At 41.5% G+C, this 22716-nt stretch overlaps 1 protein-coding gene across 3 annotated transcripts in view; it reads left to right on the top strand.

Moving 5' to 3' along the window:
- Positions 1-22716, top strand: part of slc16a2 (solute carrier family 16 member 2) — a 98456-nt gene that overhangs the window by 60103 nt on the left and 15637 nt on the right. For all 3 annotated transcript variants that reach the window (XM_061900123.1, XM_061900120.1, XM_061900122.1), the window contains 2 exons: positions 13879-14023; positions 17194-17680. In XM_061900123.1, the coding sequence (XP_061756107.1) occupies positions 13879-14023; positions 17194-17680 (632 nt within the window). The remainder of the gene's footprint in view (positions 1-13878; positions 14024-17193; positions 17681-22716) is intronic.

The following is a 22716-nucleotide window of genomic DNA, read 5'->3' as shown; positions in this document are numbered from 1 at the left end:
GCCAGCATTGTCAACAATCACATCATCCCTGGTCAGCATTGTCAACAATGACATCATCCCTGGCCAGCAATGTCAACAATGACATCATCCCTGGCCAGCATTGTCAACAATGACATCATCCCTGGCCAGCATGTCAATCATCGTTGTCAAGCATTATCAACAATGACATCATCCCTGGCCAGCATTGTCAACAATGAGATCATACCTGGCCAGCATTGTCAACAATGACATCACACCTGGCCAGCATTGTCAACAATGACATCATCCTTGGCCAGCATTGTCAACAATGACATCATCCTTGGCCAGCATTGTCAACAATGACATCATCCCTGGCCAGCATTGACAACAATGACATCATCCCTGGCCAGCATGTCAATCGTCGTTGTCAAGCATTGTCAACAATGACATCATCCATGGCCAGCATTGTCAACAATGACATCATCCCTGGCCAGAATTGTCAACAATGACATCATACCTGGCCAGCATTGTCAACAATGACATCAACCCTGGCCAGCATGTCAATCATTGTTGTCAAGCATTGTCAACAATGACATCATCCTTGGCCAGCATTGTCAACAATGACATCACACCTGGCCAGCATTGTCAACAATGACATCATACCTGGCCAGCATTGTCAACAATGACATCATACCTGGCCAGCATTGTCAACAATGACATCATACCTGGCCAGCATTGTCAAAAATGACATCATCCTTGTCAAGCATTGTAAACAATGACATTACACCTGGCCAGCATTGTCAACAATGACATCATCCTTGGCCAGCATTGTCAACAATGACATCATCCCTGGCCAGCATTGTAAACAATGACATCACACCTGGCCAGCATTGTCAACAATGACATCATCCTTGGCCAGCATTGTCAACAATGACATCATCCCTGGCCAGCATTGTAAACAATGACATCACACCTGGCCAGCATTGTTAACAATGACATCATACCTGGCCAGCATTGTCAACAATGACATCATCCCTGGCCAGCATTGTCAACAATGACATCATATCTGGCCAGCATTGTCAACAATGACATCATCACTGGCCAGCATTGTCAACAATGAGATCATCACTGGCCAGCATTGTCAACAATGACATCACACCTGGCCAGCATTGTCAAAGGCCCCCATATCCCCATATAGCTGCCCAGGACATGCCTGTATATTATTCTTTCATTTTCTACCGGAAGTTGACTTCATGTCCATCTTCACCCTTTCGGACCTTTGCAAAGTGTAAAATACCATCTTCTTTGAAAACTGAGTATTTTATTTTGAAATTAAATCAGATCATTGACATTGTGTTTGTGCATGACTTCCTGTCCAACACAAGCGGATGCTAAATTGAACACAGTTGTTGTGGCGTCCCACAAATATAGAAGCTCTGCCTATAAAAATTTTGAAGCTCTGCCTATAAAAATTTTGAAGCTCTGCCTATAAAAATATAGAGGCTCTGCGTATATTTAGCGGAACGCCAACAGCCGGCGCTCTTAATAACTTGTGTAAGTGGACACATGGACTTATGTACAAACCCCGTTTCCACATGAGTTGGGAAATTGTGTTAAATGTAAATATAAACCCATATTCAATTGAATGCACTACAAAGACAACATATTTGATGTTCAAACTCATAAACTTTAATTTTTTTGCAAATAATAATTAACTTAGAGTTTCATGGCTGCAACACGTGCCAAAGTAGTTGGGAAAGGGCATGTTCACCACTGTGTTACATCACCTTTTTTTTTTAGCAACACTCAATAAAGGTTTGGGAACTGAGGAAAATGTTGAAGCTTTGAAAGTGGAATTCTTTCCCATTCTTGTTTTATGTAGAGCTTCAGTCGTTCAACAGTCCGGGGTCTCCGCTGTCGTATTTTACGCTTCATAATGCGCCACACATTTTCCATGGGAGACAGGTCTGGATTGCAGGCGGGCCAGGAAACTACCATTTTTTTACGAAGCTACGCTGTTGTAACACACATCTTGCTGAAATAAGCAGGGGCGTCCATGATAACGTTGCTTGGACGGCAACATATGTTGCTCCAAAACCTGTATGGACCTTTCAGCATTAATGGTGCCTTCACAGATGTGTAAGTTACCCATGCCTTAGGCACTAATGCACCACCATACCATCACAGATGCTGGTTTTTGAACTTTGCGCCTACAACAATCCGAATGGTTATTTTTCTTCTTTGTACTGGAGGACACCACGTTCTCTGTTTCCAAATATAATTTGAAATGTGGACTCGTCAGACCACAGAACACTTTTCCACTTTGCATCAGTCCATCTTAGATGAGCTCGGGCTCAGCGAAGCTGGCGGTGTTTCTGGGTATTTTGCTCTGCATAGTAGTTTTAACTTGCACTTACAGATGTAGCGACCAACTGCAGTTACTGACAGTGGTTTAATGAAGTGTTCCTGAGACCATGTGGTGATATCCTTTACACACTGATGTCGGTTTTTGATGCAGTACCGCCTGAGGCGTCAAAAGTCCGTAATATCATCGCTTACGTGCAGTGATTTCTCCAGATGCTCTGAACCTTTTGATGATTTTACGGACCGTAGATGGTAAAATCCCTAAATTCCTTGCAATAGCTCGTTGAGAAATGTTGTTCCAAAACTGGTTCGACAATTTGCTTACAAAGTGGTGACCCTCACCCCATCCTTGTTTGTGAATTACTTAAGTCACATGAGCACATTTGTGTAATACAGCACTTCATGTTTGAGTGGCTTGCTTTTTACCCCTGAGGTGTACAGTACTTGGAGATTGAGTTTGAGATCAAAGCTACCTTTGCTCCCCAGACAGCCAGAGGCAGACAGTTGTTTGTTTGCGTTAGAAGGTACATATTGTCCAAGTGGAGACACGGTCCACCACATCATCCACTGTGTGCCTCACAACCATGCTAAATAAATAGCAACTACGTTTTAGTCCTTACCGCAGATATATTAAACTTATTTTGGGAGCAGACTTTCCCCTTCACTATGAGACATATTATTTTTGTGAGAGAACTTGTAAAGTAGACATTTGATGACATTGAAATTTGGTCAGAGTTACCAGTTCTCTTCTTTTTAGGACCTTATGACAAAAAGCTAGTAACAAATCCTCTCTATGACATCACTCTAGTCCAGGGGTCACCAACCTTTTTGAAAGCAAGAGCTACTTTTTGGGTACTGATTAATGCGAAGGGCTACCATTTTGATACACACTTAAATAAATTGCCAGAATTAGACAATTTGCTCAATTTACCGTTAATAAATAAATTTATACATAAAAAAAGGGGAATTTCTGTCTGTCATTCTGTCGTACATTTTTTTTCCTTTTACGGAAAGTTTTTTGTAGAGAATAAATGATGAAAAAAACACTTAATTGAACGGTTTAAAAGAGGAGAAAACACAAAAAAATCCATCCATCCATCCATCATCTTTCGCTTATCCGAGGTCGGGTCGCGGGGGCAACAGCCTAAGCAGGGAAACCCAGACTTCCCTCTCCCCAGCCACTTCGTCTAGCTCTTCCCGGGGGATCCCGAGTCGTTCCCAGGCCAGCCGGGAGACATAGTCTTCCCAACGTGTCCTGGGTCTTCCCCGTGGCCTCCTACCGGTTGGACGTGCCCTAAACACCTCCCTAGGGAGGCGTTCGGGTGGCATCCTGACCAGATGCCCGAACCACCTCATCTGGCTCCTCTCGATGTGGAGGAGCAGCGGCTTTACTTTGAGTTCCTCCCGGATGGCAGAGCTTCTCACCCTATCTCTAAGGGAGAGCCCCGCCACACGGCGGAGGAAACTCATTTCGGCCGCTTGTACCCGTGATCTTATCCTTTCGGTCATGACCCAAAGCTCATGACCATAGGTGAGGATGGGAACGTAGATCGACCGGTAAATTGAGAGCTTTGCCTACCGGCTCAGCTCCTTCTTCACCACAACGGATCGGTACAACGTCCGCATTACTGAAGACGCCGCACCGATCCGCCTGTCGATCTCACGATCCACTCTTCCCTCACTCGTGAACAAGACTCCTAGGTACTTGAACTCCTCCACTTGGGGCAGGGTCTCCTCCCCAACCCGGAGATGGCACTCCACCCTTTTCCGGGCGAGAACCATGGACTCGGACTTGGAGGTGCTGATTCTGATTCCGGTCGCTTCACACTCGGCTGCGAACCGATCCAGCGAGAGCTGAAGATCCCGGTCAGATGAAGCCATCAGGACCACATCATCTGCAAAAAAATGAAAATTATATTTTGAAACATATTTTATCTTCAATTTCGACTCTTTAAAATTCAACCGAAAAAAAGAAGAAGAGAAAAACAAGCTAATTTGAATCTTTTTGAAAAAATTAAAAAAAGAATTTATGGAACATCATTTGTAATCTTTCCTGCTTAAGATTAATTTTAAAATTTTGATGACATCCGAAGGCACGCGCTTTATTTTGTCATTTTGTGTCAGTGTTCTTTTGTTTTATTATATTAAAAATCAAGTTGTCTGTCTATCTGTGTTGGCCCTGCGATGAGGTGGCGACTTGTCCAGGGTGTACCCTGCCTTCCGCCCGATTGTAGCTGAGATAGGCGCCAGCGCCCCCCGCGACCCCGAAAGGGAATAAGCGGTAGAAAATGGATGGATGGATGGATGTTTTAAATAGGTTCAAATCCAATCTGCACTTTGTTAGCTTGGTCCAATTTGTTATATATTCTATCAAAAAGGTTGGTGACCCCTGCATTAAAACAAGGCAGAGGTTTTATTTCACAAGCATATTTCATTTTTTTTAACAATACACACAGTTTGAGTTTAGGAAATTAAAACAGTGTACTTTGATTAAAGGATTCTTAGGTGTACCACATAATTGTACAGTTTGAGAACCACTGCTCGAGTGGTTTCTGCAACAATATATGTCTTTCAAGTTTTCAACTAACTCGGGGGCCAGAATGATGTCATTCCTGTCGATCTGAGCCTGCAGATGATTGGCCCTGCTCTACAGTAAATAGAGTCTCGGGTGAGCACATGACTCGATATTCAGTTTTTTGGGGAGTAGAGGAGACACTGACACAGTTTTCTTGTCTGAGGAGATGCTCACTCTGCACTTTGTCAAAGTCTCTGCTCCACATCTTTATGCATGAAGACAAAGGACACAGTTCTAAGACTGCGTTTTGTGGTACAACTCCCTTATTCCACCTCTATTGTGTTCATGAAGGAAGTATCCACATTCTTGTAATGTGCACACACTGTTGTGTCACTACCTTAGTGTAACATTCTTGTAATGTTCACACACTGTTGTGTCACTACCTTAGTGTAACATTCTTGTAATGTTCACACACTGTTGTGTCACTACCTTGGTGTAACATTATTGTAATGTTCACACACTGTTGTGTCACTACCTTAGTGTGACATTCTTGTAATGTTCACACACTGTTGTGTCACTACCATAGTGTGACATTCTTGTAATGTTCACACACTGTTGTGTCACTACCTTGGTGTAACATTCTTGTAATGTTCACACACTGTTGTGTCACTACCTTAGTGTAACATTCTTGTAATGTTCACAAACTGTTGTGTCACTACCTTGGTGTAACATTCTTGTAATGTTCACACACTGTTGTGTCACTACCATAGTGTGACATTCTTGTAATGTTCACACACTGTTGTGTCACTACCTTAGTGTAACATTCTTGTAATGTTCACAAACTGTTGTGTCACTACCTTAGTGTAACATTCTTGTAATGTTCACAAACTGTTGTGTCACTACCTTAGTGTAACATTATTGTAATGTTCACACACTGTTGTGTCACTACCTTGGTGTAACATTATTGTAATGTTCACACACTGTTGTGTCACTACCTTAGTGTGACATTCTTGTAATGTTCACACACTGTTGTGTCACTACCATAGTGTGACATTCTTGTAATGTTCACACACTGTTGTGTCACTACCTTGGTGTAACATTCTTGTAATGTTCACACACTGTTGTGTCACTACCTTAGTGTAACATTCTTGTAATGTTCACACACTGTTGTGTCACTACCTTGGTGTAACATTCTTGTAATGTTCACACACTGTTGTGTCACTTCCTTAGTGTAACATTCTTGTAATATTCACACACTGTTGTGTCACTACCTTAATGTAACATTCTTGTAATGTTCACACACTGTTGTGTCACTACCTTAGTGTAACATTATTGTAATGTTCACACACTGTTGTGTCACTACCTTAGTGTAACATTCTTGTAATGTTCACACACTGTTGTGTCACTACCTTAGTGTAACATTCTTGTAATGTTCACACACGGTTGTGTCACTACCTTGGTGTAACATTCTTGTAATGTTCACACACTGTTGTGTCACTACCTTAGTGTAACATTCTTGTAATGTTCACACACTGTTGTGTCACTACCTTAGTGTAACATTCTTGTAATGTGCACACCATGTTGTGTCACTACCTTAGTGTAACATTATTGTAATGTGCACACACTGTTGTGTCACTACCTTAGTGTAACATTCTTGTGATGTTCACACACTGTTGTGTCACTACCTTAGTGTAACATTCTTGTAATGTGCACACACTGTTGTGTCACTACCTTAGTGTAACATTCTTGTGATGTTCACACACTGTTGTGTCACTACCTTAGTGTAACATTCTTGTAATGTTCACACACTGTTGTGTCACTACCTTAGTGTAACATTCTTGTAATGTTCACACACTGTTGTGTCACCACCTTAGTGTAACATTCTTGTAATGTTCACACACTGTTGTGTCACTACCTTAGTGTAACATTCTTGTAATGTTCACACACTGTTGTGTCACTCCCTCAGTGTAACATTCTTGTAATGTTCACACAGTGTTGTGTCACTACCTTAGTGTAATATTATTGTAATGGTCACACCAACTCACACACTGTTGTGTCACTACCTTAGTGTAACATTCTTGTAATGTTCACACAGTCACACATTGTTGTGTAACTACCTTGGTGTAACATAGTTGTAATGTTCACACAGTCACACACTGTTGTGGCACTACGTTAGTGTAACATTCTTGTAATGGTCACACAAACTTACACACTCTTGTGTCACTACCTTAGTGTAACATTCTTGTAATGTTCACACAGTCACACACTGTTGTGTCACTACCTTAGTGTAACATAGGTGTAATGTTCACACAGTCCCACACTGTTGTGTCACTACCTTAGTGTAACATTGTTGTAATTGTTCACACAGTCACACACTGTTATGTCACTACCTTAGTGTAACATACTTGTAATGTTCACACAGTCACACACTGTTGTGTCACTACCTTAGTGTAACAAACTTGTAATGTTCACACAGTCACACACTGTTGTGTCACTACCATAGTGTAACATTCTTGTAATGTTCACACAAAGTCACATACTGTTGTGTCACTACCTTATTATAACATTCTTGTAATGGTCACACAGTCACACACTGTTGTGTCACTACCTTAGTGTAACATTGTTGTAATATTCACACAGTCACACACTGTTGTGTCACTACCTTAGTGTAACATTGTTGTAATGTTCACACAGTTACAGTCACTATCTTAGTGTAACATAGTTGTAATGTTCACACAGTCACACAATGTTGTGTCACTACCTTAGTGTAATATTGTTGTAATTGTTCACACAGTCACACACTGTTGTGTCACTACCTTAGTGTAAAATTCTTGTATGTTCACACAGAGCAGCAATCCCACACATTGGTGTGTCACTACCTTTGTGTAACATTGTTGCGTCACTACCTTACTGTAACCTTGTTGTGTCACTACTTTAGTGTAACATTGTTGCGTCACTACCTTACTGTAACCTTGTTGTGTCACTACCTTAGTGTAACATTGTTGTGTCGCTACCTTAGTGTAACTTTGTTGCGTCTCTAATTTAGTGTAACATTATTGCGTCACTACCTTACTGTAACCTTGTTGCGTCACTACCTTAGTATAACATTGTTGCGTCGTTACCTTAGTGTAACATTGTTGCGTCACTACCTTTGTGTAACATTGTTGTGTCACTACTTTAGTGTAACATTGTTGCGTCACTACCTTACTGTAACCTTGTTGTGTCACTACCTTAGTGTAACATTGTTGCGTCACTACCTTTGTGTAACATTGTTGCGTCAATACTTTAGTGTTACATTGTTGCGTCACTACCTTAGTGTAACATTGTTGCATCACTACTTTAGTGTAACATTGTTGCGTCACTACTTTACTGTAACATTGTTGCGTCACTACCTTTGTGTAACATTGTTGCGTCACTACTTTACTGTAACATTGTTGCGTCACTATCTTAGTGTAACATTGTTGCGTCACTACCTTAGTGTAACATTGTTGTGTCACTACTTTAGTGTAACATTGTTGCGGCAATACCTTAGTATAATATTGTTGCGTTACTACTTTAGTGTAACATTGTTGCGTCACTACTTTAGTGTAACATTGTTGCGTCATACTTCAGTGTAACATTGTTGCGTCACTACTTTAGTGTAACATTGTTGCGTCACTGCTTTAGTGTAACATTGTTGCGTCACTACCTTAGTGTAACATTGTTGCATCACTACCTTGGTGTAACATTGTTGCGTCACTACTTTAGTGTAACATTGTTGCGTCACTACCTTAGTGTAACATTGTTGTGTCACTACTTCAGTGTAACATTGTTGCATCACTACCTTAGTGTAACATTGTTGCGTTACTATTTTAGTGTAACGTTGTTGCGTCACTACCTTTGTGTAACATTGTTGCATCACTACTTTTGTGTAACATTGTTGCGTCATACTTCAGTGTAAAATTGTTGCGTCATACTTCAGTGTAACATTGTTGCGTCATACTTCAGTGTAACATTGTTGCGTCATACTTCAGTGTAACATTGTTGCGTCATACTTCAGTGTAACATTGTTGCGTCATACTTCAGTGTAACATTGTTGCGTCATACTTTAGTGTAACATTGTTGCGTCACTACCTTTGTGTAACATTGGTGCGTCACTACTTTAGTGTAACATTGTTGCGTCACTACTTTAGTGTAACATTGTTGCGTCACTACCTTAGTGTAACATTCTTGCGTCACTACTTTAGTGTAACATTGTTGCGTCACTACCTTAGTGTAAAATTGTTGCGTCATACTTCGGTGTAACATTGTTGCGTCATACTTCGGTGTAACATTGTTGCGTCACTACCTTTGTGTAACATTGTTGCGTCATACTTCGGTGTAACATTGTTGCGTCACTACCTTTGTGTAACATTGTTGCGTCACTACTTTTATGTAACATTGTTGCGTCACTACCTTAGTGTAACATTGTTGCGTCACTACTTTAGTGTAACATTGTTGCGTCACTACCTTAGTGTAACATTGTTTCGTCACTACCTTGGTGTAACATTGTTGCGTCACTACCTTAGTGTAACATTGTTGTGTCATACTTCAGTGTAACATTGTTGCGTCACTACTTTAGTGTAACATTGTTGCGTCACTGCTTTAGTGTAACATTGTTGCGTCACTACCTTAGTGTAACATTGTAGCGTCACTACTTTAGCGTAACATTGTTGCGTCACTACCTTTGTGTAACATTGTTGCGTCAATACTTTAGTGTTACATTGTTGCGTCACTACCTTAGTGTAACATTGTTGCATCACTACTTTAGTGTAACATTGTTGCGTCACTACTTTACTGTAACATTGTTGCGTCACTACCTTTGTGTAACATTGTTGCGTCACTACTTTACTGTAACATTGTTGCGTCACTATCTTAGTGTAACATTGTTGCGTCACTACCTTAGTGTAACATTGTTGTGTCACTACTTTAGTGTAACATTGTTGCGGCAATACCTTAGTATAATATTGTTGCGTTACTACTTTAGTGTAACATTGTTGCGTCACTACTTTAGTGTAACATTGTTGCGTCATACTTCAGTGTAACATTGTTGCGTCACTACTTTAGTGTAACATTGTTGCGTCACTGCTTTAGTGTAACATTGTTGCGTCACTACCTTAGTGTAACATTGTTGCATCACTACCTTAGTGTAACATTGTTGCGTCACTACTTTAGTGTAACATTGTTGCGTCACTACCTTAGTGTAACATTGTTGTGTCACTACTTCAGTGTAACATTGTTGCGTCACTACCTTAGTGTAACATTGTTGCGTTACTATTTTAGTGTAACGTTGTTGCGTCACTACCTTTGTGTAACATTGTTGCATCACTACTTTTGTGTAACATTGTTGCGTCATACTTCAGTGTAAAATTGTTGCGTCATACTTCAGTGTAACATTGTTGCGTCATACTTCAGTGTAACATTGTTGCGTCATACTTCAGTGTAACATTGTTGCGTCATACTTCAGTGTAACATTGTTGCGTCATACTTCAGTGTAACATTGTTGCGTCATACTTTAGTGTAACATTGTTGCGTCACTACCTTTGTGTAACATTGGTGCGTCACTACTTTAGTGTAACATTGTTGCGTCACTACTTTAGTGTAACATTGTTGCGTCACTACCTTAGTGTAACATTCTTGCGTCACTACTTTAGTGTAACATTGTTGCGTCACTACCTTAGTGTAAAATTGTTGCGTCATACTTCGGTGTAACATTGTTGCGTCATACTTCGGTGTAACATTGTTGCGTCACTACCTTTGTGTAACATTGTTGCGTCATACTTCGGTGTAACATTGTTGCGTCACTACCTTTGTGTAACATTGTTGCGTCACTACCTTAGTGTAACATTGTTGCGTCACTACTTCAGTGTAACATTGTTGCGTCACTACTTTTATGTAACATTGTTGCGTCACTACCTTAGTGTAACATTGTTGCGTCACCACTTTAGTGTAACATTGTTGCGTCACTACCTTAGTGTAACATTGTTGCGTCACTACCTTGGTGTAACATTGTTGCGTCACTACCTTAGTGTAACATTGTTGTGTCATACTTCAGTGTAACATTGTTGCGTCACTACTTTAGTGTAACATTGTTGCGTCACTGCTTTAGTGTAACATTGTTGCGTCACTACCTTAGTGTAACATTGGAGCGTAACTACTTTAGCGTAACATTGTTGCGTCACTACCTTAGTGTAACATTGTTGCGTCACTACCTTAGAGTAACATTGTTGCGTCACTACTTTAGTGTTACATTGTTGCGTCACTACCTTAGTGTAACATTATCGCGTCATTACCTTAGTGTTACATTGTTGCATCACTACTTCAGTGTAACATTGTTGCGTCATACTTCAGTGTAACATTGTTGCGTCATACTTCAGTGTAACATTGTTGCGTCATACTTCAGTGTAACATTGTTGCGTCATACTTCAGTGTAACATTGTTGCGTCACTACTTTAGTGTAACATTGTTGCGTCACTAACTTAGTGTAACATTGTTGCGTCACTACCTTGGTGTAACATTTTTGCGTCACTACCTTTGTGTAACATTGTTGCGTCACTACTTTAGTGTAGCATTGTTGCGTCGCTACCTTAGTGTAACATTATTGCGTCACTACCTTAGTGTAACATTATTGCATCACTACTTTAGTGTAACATTCTTGCGTCACTACCTTAGTGTAACATTGTTGCGTCACTGCCTTAGTGTAACATTGTTGCGTCATACTTCAGTGTAACCTTGTTGCGTCATACTTCGGTGTAACATTGTTGCGTCACTACCTTTGTGTAACATTGTTGCGTCACTACCTTTGTGTAACATTGTTGCGTCACTACTTCAGTGTAACATTGTTGCGTCACTACTTTTGTGTAACATTGTTGCGTCACTACCTTTGTGTAACATTGTTGCGTCACTACCTTAGTGTAACATTGTTGCGTCACTACCTTGGTGTAACATTGTTGCGTCACTACCTTGGTGTAACATTGTTGTGTCATACTTCAGTGTAACATTGTTGCGTCACTACTTTAGTGTAACATTGTTGCGTCACTGATTTAGTGTAACATTGTTGCGTCACTACCTTAGTGTAACATTGTAGCGTCACTACTTTAGCATAACATTGTTGCGTCACTACCTTAGTGTAACATTGTTGTGTCACTACCTTAGAGTAACATTGTTGCGTCACTACTTTAGTGTTACATGGTTGCGCCACTACCTTAGTGTAACATTGTTGCGTCACTACTTTAGTGTAACATTGTTGCATCACTACCTTAGTGTAACATTACTGCGTCATTACCTTAGTGTTACATTGTTGCGTCACTACTTTAGTGTAATATTGTTGCGTCACTACCTTAGTGTAACATTGTTGTGTCACTACTTGAGTGTAACATTGTTGCGTCACTATCTTAGTGTAACATTGTTGCGTCAGTACTTTAGTGTAACATTGTTGCGTCACTACCTTAGTGTAACATTGTTGCGTCACTACCTTATTGTAACATTGTTGTATCACTACATTGGTGTAACATTGTTGCGTCATACTTCAGTGTAACATTGTTGCGTCATACTTCAGTGTAACATTGTTGCATCACTACCTTAGTGTAACATTGTTGCGTCACTACTTTAGTGTAACATTGTTGCGTCACTACTTTAGTGTTACATTGTTGCGCCACTACCTTAGTGTAACATTGTTGCGTCACTACTTTAGTGTAACATTGCTGCGTCACTACCTTAGTGTAACATTGTTGCGTCATTACCTTAGTGTAACATTGTTGCGTCACTACTTTAGTGTAATATTGTTGCGTCACTACCTTAGTGTAACATTGTTGTGTCACTACTTGAGTGTAACATTGTTGCGTCACTACCTTAGTGTAACATTGTTGCGTCACTACTTTAGTGTAACATTGTTGCGTCACTACCTTAGTGTAACATTGTTGCGTCGCTACCTTAGTGTAACATTGTTGCGTCGCTACCTTAGTGTAACATTGTTGCGTCATACTTCAGTGTAACATTGTTGCGTCGCTACTTTAGTGTAACATTGTTGCGTCATTACCTTAGTGTAACATTGTTGTGTCACTACTTTAGTGTAACATTGTTGCGTCACTACCTTAGTGTAACATTGTTGTGTCACTACTTTAGTGTAACATTGTTGCGTCACTACATTAGTGTAACATTGTTGCGTCACTACTTTAGTTTAACATTGTTGCATCACTACTTTAGTGTAACATTATTGCGTCACTACTTTAGTGTAACATTGTTGTGTCACTACTTTAGTGTAACATTGCTGCGTCAATACTTTAGTGTTACATTGTTGCGTCATTACCTTAGTGCAACATTATTGCGTCACTACTTTAGTGTAATATTGTTGCGTCACTACCTTAGTGTAACATTTTTGTGTCACTACTTGAGTGTAACATTGTTGCGTCACTACCTTAGTGTAACATTGTTGCGTCACTACCTTTGTGTAACATTTTTGCGTCACTACTTCAGTGTAACATTGTTGTGCCACTACTTTAGTGTAACATTGTTGCGCCACTATTTCAGTGTAACATTGTTGCGTCACTACTTTAGTGTAACATTGTTGCGTCACTACCTCAGTGTAACATTTTTGCGTCACTACTTTAGTGTAACATTATTGCGTCACTACCTTAGTGTAACATTGTTGCGTCACTACTTTAGTGTAACATTGTTGCGTCACTACTTTAGTGTTACATTGTTGCGTCACTACCTTAGTGTAACATTGTTGCGTCACTACTTTAGTGTAACATTGTTTGCGTCACTACCTTAGTGTAACATTATTGCATCACTACTTTAGTGTAACATTGTTGCGTCACTACTTTAGTGTAACATTGTTGCGTCACTACTTTAGTGTAACATTGTTGCGTCACTACTTTAGTGTAACATTGTTGCGTCACTACCTTGGTGTAACATTATTGCGTCACTACTTTAGTGTAACTATGTTGCGTCACTACCTTAGTGTAACATTGTTGCGTCACTACCTTAGTGTAACATTGTAACTTTTCTTCTCTTCTCTGTAGCCTGGGTCGGGGCTCTGGCCATGGGCATGATCTTCTTCTGTTCACCGGTGGTCAGCATGTTCACCGACCATTTTGGCTGTCGGACAACGGCGGTCAGTGGGGCGGTGCTGGCGTTCATTGGACTGCTGAGTACATCTTTTGCAAAGTAAGCAGTGATCATGAAAGTAGTGCTCATGCATCATTTATCTCCAACACTCATCTCTTAACTCACTGCTCAGCGCAAGTATTAGTCTTTGGTCTAGTCTGGCCCAACGTGACACCCAGGGGCTAAGCTACGAAAGATTTGTGTGTACTATTACAGGTGCAAACATGCAGAGCTGATCTAGGAAACTCCTGTCTCTGTTAAGTGAGCAGAATAACTCCTGTCTCTATTAAGTGAGCAGAATAATGTGTGTCTATGTTAAGTGAGCAGAATAACTTGTGTCTCTGTTAAGTGAGCAAAATAACTTGTCTCTGTTAAGTGAGCAGAATAACTTGTCTCTGTTAAGTGAGCAGAATAACTTGTCTCTGTTAAGCGAGCAGAATAATTTGTGTCTCTGCTAAGTGAGCAGAATAACTTGTCTATGTTATTCGATCAGAATAACTCCTGTCTCTGTTTAGTGAGCAGAATAACTTGTGTCTCTGTTAAGTGAACAGAATAACTTGTGTCTCTGTTAAGTGAGCAGAATAACTTGTGTCTCTGCTAAGTGAGCAGAATAACTTGTGTCTCTGTTAAGTGAGCAGAATAACTTGTGTCTCTGCTAAGTGAGCAGAATAACTTGTGTCTCTGTTAAGTGAGCAGAATAATTTGTGTCTGTGTTAGGTCAGCAGAATAACTTGTGTCTCTATTAAGTGAGCAGAATAACTCCTGTCTGTTAAGTGAGCAGAATAACTTGTGACTCTGTTAAGTGAGCAGAATAACTTGTGTCTCTGTTAAGTGAGCAGAATAACTTGTGTCTCTGTTAAGTGAGCAGAATAACTTGTATCTCTGTTAAGTGAGCAGAATAACTTGTGTCTCTGTTAAGTGAGCAAAATAACTTGTGTCTCTGTTAAGTGAGCAGAATAACTTGTCTCTGTTAAGTAAGCAGAATAACTTCTATCTCTGTTAAGTGAGCAGAATAACTTGTGTCTCTGTTAATTAAGCAGAATAACTCCTGTCTCTGTTAAGTGAGCAGAATAACTTGTGTCTCTGTTAAGTAAGCAGAATAAATACTGTCTCTGTTAAGTGAGCAGAATAACTTGTGTCTCTGTTAAGTGAGCAGAATAACTTGTGTCTCTGTTAAGTGAGCAGAATAACTTATGTCTGTTAAGTAAGCAGAATAACTTGTGTCTCTGTTAAGTGAGCAGAATAACTTATGTCTATGTTAAGTGAGAAGAATAACTTGTGTCTCTGTTAAGTGAGCAGAATAACTTGTGTCTCTGTTAAGTGAGCAGAATAACTTGTCTCTGTTAAGTGAGCATAATAACTGGTGTCTCTGTTAAGTGAGCAGAATAACTTGTCTCTGTTAAGTGAGCATAATAACTGGTGTCACTGTTAAGTGAGCAGTACAAGCACGGTACACGCTACACGCCTTGTATTTGGATATTAGTAGATCAGTGGATTATTAGTTTTACATGTACAAATCACTTCCCCTTTTAGTATGTAGTAGTACTGTATATGAAAGCTAGTATTTGACCAACACTGTACAGAATGTGGCTGCCAGACGCACCCGGAACAGTCCACATTCTAGCCAGTCTTTATTGGCTTTGCAGTCAAATTTAGCATCGACTTGAAGACTTTAGTCCTGACTTTCCACGCGTTGCACGGTGAGGGCAGGGCTCCTCAGTACATCGCTGATTAGTTGTAGCCCTACACTTAAGGGGGCAGCCTTCAGTCTTCAGGCCAAACATTTATTTTCAAACCTGGCATTCCAGACTGTGGATTGACTGGCACCAGTCCCTCCGCGATCACCACTCATTTAAAAGCCTTTGAAGACTTCACTTCTTAGTCCAGTTTTGAGTTAGTGGACTCATCAGGTTAAAGTGGGGCAAAAAATTCTTTAGTCAGCCAGCGATCGTGCAAGTTCTCCCACTTAAAATGATGACAGAGGTCTGTAATTTTCATCATAGGTACACTTCAACTGTGAGAGACAGAATGTGAAGAAAAAAAATCCAGGAATTCACATTGTAGGAATTTTAAAGCATCTATTTGTAAATTATGGAAAATAAGTATTTGGTCACTTCAAACAAGGAAGATCTCTGGCTCTCACAGACCTGTAACTTCTTCTTTAAGAAGCTCTTCTGTCCTCCACTCGTTACCTGTATTGATGGAACCTGTTTGAGCTCATTATCTGTATAAAAGACACCTGTCCACAGCCTCAAACAGTCAGACTCCAAACTCCACCATGGCCAAGACCAAAGAGCTGTCGAAAGACACCAGGAAAGTAATTGTAGACCTGCACCAGACTGGGAAGAGTGAATCTACAATAGGCAAACAGCTTGGTGTGAAAAAATCAACTTTGGGAGCAATTATCAGAAAATGGAAGACATGCAAGACCACTGATAATCTCCCTCGATCTGGGGCTCCACGCAAGATCTCATCCCGTGGGGTCGAAATGATCATGAGAACAGTGAGCAAGAATCCCAGAACCACACAGGGGGACCTGGTGGATGACCGAAGTAACAAAAGTTACCATCAGTAACACACTACGCCGACAGGGAATCAAGTCCTGCAGTGCCAGATGTGTCCCCATGCTTAATACAGTTCATGTCCAGGCCCGTCTGAAGTTTGCCAGAGAGCACATGGATGATACAGCAGAGAATTGGGAGAATGTTATGTGGTCAGATGAAACCAAAATAGAACTTTTTGGTATGAACTCAACTCGTTGTGTTTGGAGGAAGAAGAATACTGAGTTGCATCCCAAGAACACCACACCTACTGTGAAGCATGGGGGTGGAAACATCATGCTTTGGGACTGTTTTTCTGCTAAGGGGACAGGACGATTGATCCATGTTATGGATAGAATGAATGGAGCCATGTATCGTGAGATTTTGAACCAAAACCTCCTTCCATCAGTGAGAGCTTTGAATGGTTGACCAAATACTTATTTTCCACCATATTTTACAAATAAATTCTTTAAAATTCCTACAATGTGAATTCCTGGATTTTTTTTCCACATTCTGTCTCTCACAGTTGAAGTGTACCTATGATGAAAGTTACAGACCTCTGTCAGCATTTTAAGTGGGAGAACTTGCACAATCGCTGGCTGACTAAATACTTTTTTGCCCCACTGTACCTTTAGGTTGGTGGTTGTATAAATGTCATGCTAGCCCTCATTGCCTGTCTTCCTCTTCCAGCTCCCTGAGCCTGCGTTATTTCACTTATGGCATCCTGTTTGGCTGCGGATCCTCCTTCGCCTTCCAGCCCTCGTTGGTCATCCTGGGCCACTACTTTCGCCGGCGCCTTGGCTTGGCCAACGGCGTGGTGACGGCGGGTGCCAGCCTCTTCTCCATGGGTCTCCCAGTGTTGCTGGACAAGGTGGTGGAACCGCTGGGACTCAGCAGGACCTTCCAGATCCTCAGCCTCTTCATGCTTGTGCAAGCCTTGCTGGCGCTGACATTCAAGCCTTTGCTACCGGCCGGACATGGCATGGGACCACCAGGCATTGCTGAGTCTCCAACTCAGCCAGGGAACACTGCACAGAGCGCAAAGTGGTGGAATAAGGCCTTGGCGGGGGTCAGAAAGTACTTTAACCTGAGAGTTTTCCGCATACTCACTTACCGTGTTTGGGCATTTGGAGTTGCCACAGCTGTATTGGGCTACTTTGTGCCTTACATCCATCTGGTAAGAACACCATGCTTTTGCTCTTACTCATACCATTACACTTCATGGGGGGGGGGGGGGGGGGGGGGGGGGCACTCTCTCATATGCAAGGGTCAATCAACTCCAAATGCGTTTATAATCAGGACACAACTCTTCTTCTATTTTAGTTCTACTAAAACATGGTCTTTTGAGCAGTACATAGCCTAACATCCGGCAGTGTGGAATTTCCGTGCATAAGTCTAGCAATTTCATTCTCTTTACCCCAAAAGAAAAATAAACTGCACCATGTTCACAGCTAAGTTGGGAAACATGGACAATGGGAGCATTGATGTCCTGGTTTGATGGATGATATTCATTTTCTGTCGGGCAATGGGAAATGAATGCAAACAAGCAACGAAGATCAGACATGGTCAGGAGTTTTATATCAAGTCTATGGCCTAACATCCCTTAATTTAGACGTTTCAAAGCAAAGCATAGTAAGTAACATTCCATTCAACTATGGTACAAACCCCGTTTCCATATGAGTTGGGAAATTGTGTTGGATGTAAATATAAACGGAATACAATGATTTGCAAATCATTTTCAACCCATTTTCAGTTGAATATGCTACAAAGACAACATATTTGATGTTCAAACTGATAAACATTTTTTTTTGTTGCAAATAATCATTAACTTTAGAATGTGATGCCAGCAACACATGACAAAGAAGCTGGGAAAGGTGGCAATAAATACTGATTATGTTGAGGAATGCTCATCAAACACTTATATGGAACATCCCACAGGTGTGCTGGCTAATAGGGAACAGGTGGGTGCCATGATTGGGTATAAAAGCAGCTTCCATGAAATGTTAAGTAATTCACAACCAAGGATGGGGCGAGGGTCACCAATTCGTAAACAAATTGTCGAACAGTTTTAGAAAAACATTTCTCAACGAGCTATTGCACGGTATTCAGGGATTTTACCATCCACGGTCCGTAAAATCATCAAAAGGTTCAGAGAATCTGGAGAAACCCCTGCACGTAACCCATGATATTACGGCCCTTTGATCCCTCAGGCGGTACTGCATCAAAAACCGACATCAGTGTGTAAATGATATCACCACATGGGCTCAGGAACACTTCATAAAACAACTGTCAGTAACTACAGTTGGTCGCTACATCTGTAAGTGCAAGTTAAAACTCTACTATGCAAAGCCAAACCCATTTATCAACAACACTAAGGAGCGCCGCGGGCTTGGCTGGGCCCGAGCTCATCTAAGATGGACTGATGCAAATTGGAAAAATGTTCTGTGGTCTGACGAGTCCACATTTCAGTGTTTTTGGGGAAACTGTGGATGTTGTGTCCCCCTGATCAAAGAGGAAAGAACCATCCAGATTGTTCTAGGCGCAAAGATAAAAAGCCAGCATCTGTGATGGTATGGGGGTGTATTAGTGCCCAAGGCATGGATAACTTACACATCTGTGAGGTCACCATTTATGCTGAAATGTACATACAGGTTTTGGAGCAACATATGTTGTTATCCAAGCAACATTATCATGGACGCCCCTGCTTATTTCAGCAAAACAATGCCAAGCTACGTGTTACAACAGCGTGGTTTTGTGGTACAAAAGTGCGGGTACTAGACTGGCCTTCCTGCAGTCCAGACCTGTCTCCCATGGAAAATGTGTGGTGCATTATGAAGCGTAAAATACGACAGCGGAGACCCCGGACTGTTGAACGACTGAAGCTCTACATAAAACAAGAATGGGAAAGAATTCCACTTTCAAAGCTTCAACAATTAGTTTCCTCAGTTCCCAAATGTTTATTGAGTGTTGTTCAAAGAAAAGGTGATGTAACACAGTGGTGAACATGCCCTTTCCCAACTACTTTGGCACGTGTTGCAGCCATGAAATTCTAAGTTAATTATTATTTGCAAAAAAAAACAAAGTTTATGAGTTTGAACATCAAATATCTTGTCTTTGTAGCGCATTCAACTGAATATGGGTTGAAAAGGATTTGCGAATCATTGTATTCCGTTTATATTTACATCTAACACAATTTCCCAACTCATATGGAAACGGGGTTTGTACATTAAAGAGATGGTTTGAATAAAACAGACTATCCTGGAGTCCCAGCAAAAGTAAAATATTGCTATTTGGTAAACGCAGAAGGGAAAGTCGAACACAAATACAACTCGACAGAGTAGACATTGAAAGGAAACCAAATGTTGGAGTAACACTACATGATGGATCAATAAGTTAGTCTAAGTCTAAAATCACAGGCATAGACTTATACATACTTCACAATAAAGTGACAATTTCTCCCTGATTGTTGGTCCGAAGCTAATGAAGATGTTGTGAAATTGGGGAGTTAGTTTTTGCTCTTTCTGTGTATTTATTTACATTTCTTGGGCCAGCTGGTCAGTAAACACTGCATGTTGTAGCAGCAGAGTGCGGATGTGAAATTACGCTTTCACGAAATAAAAACTTGTCCAATCGTAGGGTTATGAGCTGGACTAGGTTTATGAGCAGGAGTATCTTTATGCCATGAAGCACAGGACGCTTCACTTGTGTAAATCACAAGTTTGGAGCCGAATGTTCTTTGTTTGCCTTGCAGGGTTAAAATGTCCGTCTGCCAAGGTCCAAGACCCTCCACAACAGGAACACTCTCGTGCTATTTAGGAAGTTTCTGCAAAAAGGTTTACCTCCCAAGTTTTGAACTGAACTAGGAGCCAGTATGGGGTCATTCTAGGGAGGGATTTGGCTCCCGGGCCGCCGGTTTAATAGCCTTGCTATAGTTTTTGGAACATTTGAATCTTAAAGGCCTACTGAAATGAGATTTTCTTATTTAAACGGGGATAGCAGCTCCATTCTATGTGTCATACTTAAACATTTCACGATATTGCCATATTTTTGCTGAAAAGATTTAGTAGAGAACATCGACGATAAAGTTCCCAACTTTTGGTCGCTAATAAAAAAGCCTTGCCTGTACCGGAAGTAGCAGACGATGTGCGCGTGACGTCACGGGATGTGGAGCTCCTCACATCTGAACATTGTTTACAATCATGGCCACCAGCAGCGAGAGCGATTCGGACCGAGAAAGCGACGATTTCCCCATTAATTTGAGCAAGGATGAAAGATTTGTGGATGAGGAAAGTGAGAGTGAAAGACTAGAAAAAAAATAGGGTAGTGGGAGCGATTCAGATGTTATTAGACAAATTTACTAGGATAATTCTGGAAAATACCTTATCAGCTTACTGTGTTATTAGTGTTTTAGTGAGATTATATGGTCGTACCTGGAAGTCGGAGGGGTGTGGCCACGGGTGTGGTGACCGCCAGTGTCTCTGAGGGAAGCCACGTTTCTCGACGAGGCGAAGCGAAGGCAGCCATTGGGGCCAGGCTGAGATAATTTTTTTTCCCCCTCCTCCACGGTAAAAGCATCCTACGTTCGGGGGCGGCCGGTCGGAGGAGGCAAGAGAGTCCGCAGCTGCCTCTTTGACAGGTGCACGAGGAATGACGCAAACTCTCCGCTCATGTCTACGGTTTGGGCTGACTTAATACCACAATTTTCTCACCGAAACCTGCCGGTTGACATGTGGTAGGGAACCATGTTCGCTCGACCGCTCTGTTCCATGGTAAAGCTTCCCCGGTAATGTAAACAAGGAAACTGTTGTGTTTTGAGCAAGGATTTGACCCCAGGATGCAGCGACGGGAGGCAAGGTTGAATCACAAAAATAAGTTGTCTTTAATAAGTCCAAAAGGGGTTAACTAAAGGCGATGGGGCAGAAGTGCACACCATGGAAGTATGAATGAATGAATGAAATGAATGAAAGTACAAAACAGAAGGAGGACCCTCGGTGGTCGGCAAAAGGTTCCAACGAAAACACTTCTCTCAATTACTGAGGAACTAGGGAGCAAAAACAAGAGGTAAGGGTTGATGATAAAAAGAGAGACAACGTACCGAGTTTGAGGATGCGAGTCAGGCATGAGCACATGGATAGCACAGGTGTCAATAACCGGCAAGGAGCAGCTGGCTGTGATGAACTTATATAGTGCTGGGTAGCGATTAGTCGCAGGTGTGCCTCGCTGGAACTAATAGATAGAGGAGAAACTGACACAAAAGGCAACAAGGAGAAGACAGGGGGTATAACAAAAACACAACAGAAACAAGGAAACACCGGCTGTGTTTGTGTGGCTAAAGGCGGCCGCAATAAACCGCTTCCCACCTACGTCTTTCTTCTTTGACGTCTCCATTATTAATTGAACAAATTGCAAAACATTCAGCAACACAGATGTCCAGAATACTCTGTAATTATGTGATTAAAGCAGACGACTTATGGCTGGGATCGGGGCTGGAACAAAATGCTCGCTACAATCCGTGACGTCACGCGCACGCGTCATCATATCGCGACGTTTTCAACGGGATACTTAACGCCAAATTTAAAATTGCAATTTAGTAAACTAAAAAGGCCGTATTGGCATGTGTTGCAATGTTAATATTTCATCATTGATATATAAACTACCAGACTGCGTGGTCGGTAGTAGTGGCTTTCAGTAGGCCTTTAAGTGATAAAAGGTAAGTGGTGGGGTTAAATAAGAGTGCCACCATGTGGTAAATAGATGGGTCCATGCAGACCTGGTGCACCTTTGGGTCACAGTTCTGCATGCCAAGGTTCATGAGCAGAAGTGGCAACTTATTTAGTGAAGCAAAAGCTGCCAAGTGTGGATTTGAGTCAAATGAGGACGCAGTACAAGGTTCAAGTACAGAGCTGTGAAATAGTCCTTCCTATGTCCAGATGTCAGATGTTCCAGCTCCTTCTGCCAAAGACGTTGTTGTTCTAGGCCTTGGGCCCAGATGTCGTGTAAACACAGCCCCGGTCTTTGTAATGGCTTGACCCCTGCAGGAAGCCTCACCTGTACGGCCCCTGTAGACCTCAACATGACCACCCTATGGCCATTCATGCATAGCAAACCCTTCAAAGCCAGTTCAGGAAGGACTTCAGAGGGTGGGGGGTGGGGGGGTATGTGCACTGACCACTGACTTTCATGCACTGGCTCTTCCTGTTATGTGGCTGGCCT

The sequence above is a fragment of the Nerophis ophidion genome, linkage group LG05 (assembly GCF_033978795.1).
Source record: "Nerophis ophidion isolate RoL-2023_Sa linkage group LG05, RoL_Noph_v1.0, whole genome shotgun sequence".
NCBI classification, from domain to species: domain Eukaryota; kingdom Metazoa; phylum Chordata; class Actinopteri; order Syngnathiformes; family Syngnathidae; genus Nerophis; species Nerophis ophidion.
The sequence above is the reverse complement of the archived record's forward strand: the minus strand, read 5'-3'. Positions and strand labels throughout refer to the sequence as shown.